At 43.4% G+C, this 8,294-nt stretch overlaps 1 protein-coding gene across 2 annotated transcripts; it reads left to right on the top strand.

Moving 5' to 3' along the window:
* The first annotated feature begins 215 nt into the window (after positions 1-215).
* immt (inner membrane protein, mitochondrial (mitofilin)) lies at positions 216-7,679 on the top strand. Of its 2 annotated transcripts, none has more exons than XM_058650374.1 (14): positions 216-375; positions 1,609-1,667; positions 2,029-2,233; positions 2,529-2,655; positions 3,475-3,567; positions 3,749-3,895; positions 4,171-4,304; positions 4,407-4,510; positions 4,649-4,784; positions 4,994-5,123; positions 5,256-5,479; positions 5,580-5,711; positions 6,039-6,168; positions 6,511-7,679. In XM_058650374.1, exons 1-14 carry the CDS (start codon positions 334-336, stop codon positions 7,116-7,118), a joined length of 2,271 nt encoding a protein of 756 aa, XP_058506357.1. In that variant the 5' UTR covers positions 216-333; the 3' UTR covers positions 7,119-7,679. The 2 variants fall into 2 exon arrangements, with proteins under 2 accessions (XP_058506357.1, XP_058506356.1); XM_058650373.1 differs by having other exon boundaries at positions 3,746-3,895.
* Positions 7,680-8,294: the final 615 nt, after the last annotated feature.

Below are 8,294 nucleotides of genomic sequence, written 5' to 3'. Positions count from 1 at the left end.
TATTATTCAGCATACTTTAATCTACAGTAGAACGTAGACATAATTGGATTTTCAGCACTTTCACCTTTGTTTTAGTTTCGATTCTACAGACACGTTCGTCTCATCTGTGTCAAAGTGTTTCAGTGGAACCAGCAGCAGTTTGCAGGGCCCATGTTCAGCCTGAGGGGGGCAGTGTTTATACAACATGCATTCAAACTGCTGTGCGTAGAAGAAGAAGAAGAAAGAGGAGGAGAAGGAGAAGGAGAAGGAGAAGTGAGTGTAGTGTAGCAGTAGCGTCCCGGTCCCTGTGCAGGCTCACTTCACCAGGAATAGAACATAAAGAGACCGAGGACCATGCTGAGGGCTTGTCTGAGAGGAGCTCATGCCACAGCCCGGGTAAGAGCTCACCGCAGCTTCAGCGCGTGCTCCGCCGCACACTCGTGTCCTCAGCTGCGGCTCGAGCTGCGGACAACCTGAGCAGCACCATGTTGTCATTAGCATGTTGTCATTCAGTGACCCAGAGCCTGGCTCAAGGTGTCACGGCAGCTCCCACCGTCAGTGAGACTGAGCTGCTCACTTACAAAGCAGCGAACACGTCACTGCCGCCCCAGTGTGGCGCTGCCGCAGCTGTAGTGACGCTGTCAGGAGGAGAAACAGCGTCAATGTCACGACTAGCCGCTAGGTGGCTAAGCTAAGTGCTACAGCTAAGTGTTGTGTTGTTTCGCTGTCCTTGTGCTAACTTGTGCTTCTGTGAATGAAATGTTGTCCGGTTTCAGTCAGAGACAAAGCGGGAGAACGGACTGTATTCTACTCGGTGTTTTTACATGAAAACATGGCCTGAGTGACAAGTCTTATTGAAGTGTTGGAGCCACTTATTCCACAGTTGTTGTCACCAGCAGGGCCCAGAGCCGAGAGAACGATGCACCACCATTCACTGGCACATCAACATAAAGATGTTGCTTCCCCTTGAAACGTCTTTGTTATTCTGATTTTTGCCAAAAAGCCTCTGAAAAATCCACATTTGAATATCCTATATGTTCTTATATAGTGCATGTTATTCATGAATACATACTGTGTATAAGATATATAACATACTCTCACATCTCAATCCTAACTTTAACCAGAACCTCACAAAGTAGTTTCTGCCTCATTAGCACCAGGCTGTGGAAACTCCATATTATTATGTAATAATGTGTAATATAGAGTCAGTGCTCTGAGATATATATATATATATATATGCTGATATATTCAACTGAATTAGCGGTTCTCTCTGCCCCTACTGTGTATACATATAAGCCAAGGATATACGATGGCAAGAGAAGAAAACACAATTGTTGATTATCATCAAAATAATTGTGTCTAAGCTTTCCTCACTGCTGTCTTTTCTCTGGGCCACTGACTGTATCTTTATCAGCTTGTATCACAGTCAGTCATGTTTCCATATGAAGCATCAGTGTCTCTGTTGTCTGGAAGCTTGTGGAGTTTGGAAGTCTTTGTTATGTGGTTACGTTTATTTGTGAAATGTTCTCATTATTTTTCATAGTTCAGATTTGATCAGAATGTTTCATGAAAAACTTCTGCTGCTTTTTGTTTATTCAGTTGTTCTTTTATCTGCTTCCCTCTCTTCAGAGGAACTGTGGGAGAACCAACCTGCAGCACTGCCGGCACTACACAGCAGGAGAGACCAGGTAACACACACACACACACACACACACACACACTACAAAGATGGTCTTTACAAAATCTAAATGAAGTCAATTTAAAGCTTGCATATTATGGTTAAAAGGCCATATAGACTTTCATCGTGGTAGAATGTGGTATCGCTTGTTTGGACAGTGTAAGATATAACAACAGTCATAATATATTGTTGTTCAGAGGCCGGTGATGGATATTTAAGGATATTATCACTAAGCAGAAAGTAAATGTGCTTTATATAAAGTTTCCATCATATCATTGCTCATTTAATCAGTATAGTATGTAGATCAGTGAATCGACGCAGCCCCAGTTTTACTCCATATTAAGACCTGGTCCTGTCTGTGTCCCTCACAGTGGTGGTGCTGGTGCTGCTGCTGCTAAAGTGCTAGCTGCTGGCTTGGTGACTGTAGGCGGTGGCATCGGAGGAACAATACTTTATGCCAAATGGGACCACAAGTTCAGAGCGGCGGTTGAGAAGAATGTTCCATACTCCGATTGGCTGCTGGATCTGGCTTTGGGACCTGCTCCTCGAGATGGCGGCCTCCCACTCAAGAATCAGGTCTTGATTACAACAGTCGTAGCAATAGAGTCATGGTGTGTTAGGACAGCTAGAGCCTCTTCTTCATTAGCTCATTTATTCATTCATAAATTCATCCTGATCATATTGATAGTGTTTTCTCAAATTGGTTAAAATTAAATCAAGTTGAGTTCAACACCGTTGTTGCTTCTGTGGAATTTCCCTGGATCTTAAAGAGAGTTTGTGAGATTTAAAGATCGTAACAAATAGAGGACACCTCGACTCACCCCTCCCTTTGTTGGCTTTGATTTGTGCTTAACATCTTTCTGCTGTGCAGGTGGAGAAGCCTCAGCCTCCATCTATGATGGAAAGACAGATGAAGGCCAAAGTCAAGTCAGAGAAAAAGCTGAAGGAGGAAGCAGAGAGCAGTCCCGTCCCATCACAGCCTGCACAGAGCATAGAGGGTCAGCATTCAGAAATATTTCTTTTATTTTGATTAAACTGGAATGAGCTCATTCTACTTTTTGAATGGAATGATTTTTTTAGGTCCTTTTCTGTTATCATTATTATTATGTGATTGATTTTAGTTTTGTTTTCTGAGCACAGAGATGTCTGCAGGTAAGTCTTCTCTCTCACACTGTAGCTTCCCCTGTTTAGTAAACCTAATAGATTTAACTATATGATTGTGTCATAGTCTGAATACATTTATAGATCTTCCATTTATCTAATTAATATTGATTTACTAGTTTGTGGACATCTCTTTCCAATCAGAAAAACTATCTATTGATAAATAGAAGTATTTTAATTATACTGTTTAATGATTTAAATTGACTACATATATGTAATATTAATATAGATGATAGAACCAGCAACTAGATATTGCTCTGCCTTCTGAGCACCATTTAACTTCCATCAATTAATGAATTGAGTTATTTATAAGGTCATTTTATAACCAATGCATCGTTACATGATAGAATCAGCACACGGATATTTTACTGTAAATGATTTAAAGATACAGTTGAAGTTAGTTTGACGCGTGTCTCTGTCACTGGTGTCCTAGCTGGTTAATGTGGAATCATTTTTGGACATTTAAGACCATTTCACTAACAAAGTAGATGTTTGTAGGTCACTGGTCAGTCATGGTAATTGTCATTAGTTGCAGGCCTGTAGAACGTGTTTAGTTTTTAGCTTGTATGGCATTTATTACACTGTCATCATTTGAATTGCTGTTGAAAATGCATCTTTATTTGCACTCATGCTCATGTAATCTGTGTCTCATCCAGAGGCTTCAGCACAGGCTACTCATATCATCTCAGCCATCAGTGAGATCCAGTCAGTGCCTGCTCCATGTGACACAGAGGCTCCGCCCTTCAAAGGTAAAGTGCTGCTTATCTAAAATCAACTGAATATGAAATAACTGAGTGTGTCGTTCACGATAATCTCGGGATCATTGGAAATCTTTGCAGAAGTGTTTCAGGCAAACAGTCACAAACAACGACAGAAGAAGAATTCTAAACAAGGTCTGGCACTGAATCTGTTTTTGTGTTTTTTCAGAAGAGTGCAAAGAGTGTCATGACCACGAGGAAGCAGCTCACTCTGACTCAGAGTCGCCTGCAGCACCACAACCAATGAAGGAGCGTCCAATAGAAGAGGTGACAGCCAGACTGGCCCAACAAGACCAGGAGGAGCAGGACGTCGTAGCATGTAGGCTAGACACACACACACACACACACACACATGCAATAAACAAAGACTGATTCTAATGGAAGACACATTTTTCACCATGTTTTTCTGTCCTTTGTCTGTCTGCTTTGCTAATGTTCACCTGTCTGTGTACTTGTCTGTCCATCCCTATTTCTCTTTTCTGTCTCTAAACCTGTCTGTCTGTCTGTCTGTCTTATTTGTCTCTAAACCTGTCTGTCTGTCTCTGTCTTATTTGCCTCTAAACCTGTCTGTCTGTCTGTCTGTCTGTCTTGCAGCCGTATCAGCCAGCCTTGAAGACTCCCTGGCGAGCTCGGCTAAAGCGACACTGCAGGCGATTGGAGCTCAGGAAGCCGCCCTGCAGGCCGTCACACAGCACATACACAAACTGAAGGAGGCCATGGAAGCAGAGGTACACGGCACAGTCCAGTCTTCATGATAACAGCTGATGTGTTGTAATGTGATCCACCTCTAAATGAAGCACTCGTGTCATTGCTGTGCTTCTTGAATCCAGGTTCCACCTGAGGAGAAGTCAGCCCAGTGGAAGGATCTGGAAGTTGCTCTTGCTGACAGAAACTGTGCTGTAAAGGACGCTGGAGCGGCTCTGATGAAAGCCAAGTGAGCCTAACACCTGTTGTCAGTGTGGTTATAACATGACTTTATATAACTGTACACTGACATCCACAGACAGTGTCATGTGATGTTGTCATCACTTCAGACTTCCTCGTCCTGACTCTCACGTCTGTGTCGTTGCAGTGAAGCGTTGGACAGTCTCCGGTCAGTGATTGACGAGTCCAAGCGACTGAAGGTGTCCGCTGTGCGTCCTGTGGTTTTAGCTGCAGAGGAAAATCTCCATAAAATGGTGGTGGACTTGGACAAAACCATCGCTAAGGTAAAGACATTGGTATGGTGTTGTGTTTACTTCCTGTTTGCTGTGTCATGTTTATACCAAAGCTCTCTGCTTACTGGTGTTGTTCACCCTTTATTCTAAAAGCTGCTGTAACGTAGCACCAACATGGAGCACAGGAAGTAAACACAGAGCACCAGTGCTATCAATGCTATCAGCTGTGTGTGTGTGTGTGTGTGTGTGTGTGTGTTCAGGTGCAGTCTGCAGAGTCAGAAGCCAAGATCGTCTCCCAGTACAGTGAACTGGTTAATGAAGCCAAACAACAGTTCCAGAGGGAAGTAAGCAGCCTCACTCCAGACATCCACGCCAACTGGAAGGGACTCAGTAAGAACACACACACACACACACACACACAGCAAACATGATGCATTATTGTTACTTCACCTCTATGTTGACTGTTGATTATGACTTTAAGTTTAACTTTTAAACAATCGTGTGTGTGTGTGTGTGAATTAGCCGGGAAACTGTCGGTGGACGACCTGAACGCTCTGATCGCTCACGCCCACCGTCGCATCGATCAGCTGAATCGAGAGCTGGCTGAGCAGAGAGTCAGAGAGCAGATCCACATCGATGCAGCGCTGGAGCAGCAGAAGCAGGAGGACCAGAAAGCTTTGGACAAAGCCGTGAACACCGGCCTGCAACACGTCAAGGAGGAGGCGCGACTGGAGCAGGAGCGGAAGGTGTGGAGGACGATTCTTCTTTCATCTGACCAACGATGTTCAGAGACACGAACAGTAATGACACGTGTGTGTGTGTGTGTGTGTGTGTGTGTGGTTGCAGCTGTCTGAGTTAAGGGAGGTGATGGAGGCAGAGATGAGGACTCAGCTCCGGCGTCAGGCAGCTGCTCATACAGACCATGTCCTCGATGTCCTCAAAGTCCAGGAGCAGGAGCTAAAAGCTGAAGCTGAGCAGGTCTGAGCACATCCTACATGAATGCTGATGTTGGAGCAGTCACAGAAACATCACATGTGCTCTGCAGGGTTTTCATTTACATGCTCTCTCCTGTAATTGTAGATACTTCTTCATTTATTTAGACTTTTTTTTGTGCTCCGTCAGTAACTGTGAGTGCACGACTCAAATGAGCCGTGAAGTTTATGATTGAATTGTGCTCAGCTTTGACTGTTTTTACACATTGTGAAGAATATAACATATAACAGTGGTTATCACAGTGTTCTATGAAATGAAGCGTGTTGTGCTGCGTGTGATGTTGCTTCTAAACTCTGCCGTGGTTGTTTTTAGGTCCTGAGCAGTAAGATGCTGGATCAGGAGACTCGCTACCGTCAGCTGAGTCAGGAACAGCTGGATAACTTCACTCTGGACATGAACTCTGCCTATGCGAGACTGAAGGGTGTGGAGGAAGCCATCGACAGTAAGATACAGACACTGATACAGACTAACTGAACATTTAAGAGAGGAGTTGTCTTCAGATGGCACTAATCCAGTGTAGTAGCTAATGTAGCTAAGCTAATGTTCACATACTGTATACACATACTCCATTTGTAATGGACATGTAACGGCTGCTTGAATGATTTGAGTTTTCAGATTTTTAAATGTGAATATTTTTGGTTTTCTTGCTCATTTCGCTAAAAAATATTGTAACTGATTTATTTTAGTGGACAACGTCATTTCGACCTGAAGTAGCTCTAGTACTTTTTTTTCCTTTAATATTCCCTGTGAAGCACTGAAAGCTGCTCCTGTCCTCTGAATGCAGGTCACGTGATAGCAGAGGACGAGGCTCGTAAAGCTCACCAGCTCTGGCTCTCTGTGGAGGCTCTGGGCTTCACTCTGAAGACTGCCGAAGGTCAATCCCCCAGCGTGCCACTAGAGGGCGGTGCACAGGTCGTGCGCGACAGCTGCCACGACAACGAGTTTGCCTTGGCTCTGGCGTCGGCTCTTCCAGAAGAATCCCTGAAGCGCGGCGTGTACAGCGAGGCCGCTCTGCGCGCACGCTTCAACTCCCTGCGCTCACTAGCTCGCCGCGTCGCCCTCGTCGACGAATCTCACAACTCCCTGTACCAGTATTTCCTGTCCTTTCTTCAAGCCGCGCTTCTGTTTGAACCCAAACAGGAAGCTCCACCCAGCAGGCTGAGCGGCGAGGACCTGGATACGTTCAAGCTCCTGTCGTACGCCAGTTTCTGCTTAGAGCACGGGGATCTGGAGCTGGCAGCTAAACTGGTGAACCAGCTGCGAGGAGAGGCCAGGAGAGTGGTGGAGGACTGGCTGACTGAAGCCAGACTCACACTGGAAACCAGGCAGGTGATCTCTCTGCTCTCTGCTTATGCAAACGCTGTGGGTTTAGGAACCACTCAAGCTCCATAGGCTCATTACGACTCAACCTGAGAATACTTAAAGGAACATTCCACTGATAATCTGTGGTCGAGCCACATTTCCACCAAGCAGTTCAGTTCCTTACACTTCTCTTTGTTTGGACTCTGGGAGCCTTCTGTTGGGAAACTTAAAGGGTTGATTAAAGTGAAGTGGTCAACAGAAAACCTTTTCTAACCCGTTTCCTATTCTAAACCGTACCGTACTGAACTGAACCACTTGTTGGAAACACGGCTCAGTGTACGCTTGATAGATATCACTGGTTTATTCCTTTAAATTAGCTGACATTAACCAAGAAACGGATGTTAAAATTCAACATAGATTTATTGATTTTTCAAGCACTAAGTCACTGTGGACGATTTAATGTAAATTATAAGATTCATGCACCCTGCTAATGATAGTTCAGGCCCACAGGTTTGGATCAGGTATTTATTTCTGGATAATTGCTTTGTGTATCATGGAGAAAAAAAACCTACATTTGATTAAAGAATGTTTCCGCCTGGCATTTTATTTTTGTTTGTACCTCACATAGTAAAATAAAACCATGAACAAGAATTCTGTTACCTTTTCTTCTCTGTGTAATTGTTGAATTTAATTTAATGGATTTATGAGGGCACACATACAATGAATTTGTGATGGTAACCTGCAGTCTTTTAGACAGTATGTCTTACTATACTATGACTTTTTTGTCTCATTTTGGACGACACACTATACTTTGACTTTTTTGTCTCATTTTGGACGACATACTATACTATGACTTTTTTGTCTCATTTTGGACGACATACTATACTATGACTTTTTTGACTGATTTTGGACGACATACTATACTATGACTTTTTTGCCCCATTTTGGACGACATACTATACTATGACTTTTTTGACTGATTTTGGACGACATACTTTACTATGACTTTTTTGTCTCATTTTGGACGACATACTATACTATGACTTTTTTGTCTCATTTTGGACGACATACTATACTATGACTTTATACTATGACTTTTTTGTCTAATTTTGGACGACATACTATACTATGACTTTTTTGCCCCATTTTGGACGACATACTATACTATGACTTTTTTGACTGATTTTGGACGACATACTATACTATGACTTTTTTGTCTCATTTTGGACGACATACTATACTATGACTTTTTTGCCCCATTTTGGA

This window comes from Solea solea, chromosome 14, assembly GCF_958295425.1.
Source record: "Solea solea chromosome 14, fSolSol10.1, whole genome shotgun sequence".
NCBI classification, from domain to species: Eukaryota; Metazoa; Chordata; class Actinopteri; order Pleuronectiformes; family Soleidae; genus Solea; species Solea solea.
The sequence above is the reverse complement of the archived record's forward strand: the minus strand, read 5'-3'. Positions and strand labels throughout refer to the sequence as shown.

Excerpts from the sequence above, each read along its gene's own strand:
- immt (XM_058650373.1), top strand. The coding sequence starts at position 334 with ATGCTGAGGGCTTGTCTGAGAGGAGCTCATGCCACAGCCCGG. Across the intron at positions 376-1,608 it reads GAGCTCATGCCACAGCCCGG|AGGAACTGTGGGAGAACCAA; the intron begins GTAAGAGCTCAC and ends CCCTCTCTTCAG. Across the intron at positions 2,656-3,474 it reads GCCTGCACAGAGCATAGAGG|AGGCTTCAGCACAGGCTACT; the intron begins GTCAGCATTCAG and ends TGTCTCATCCAG.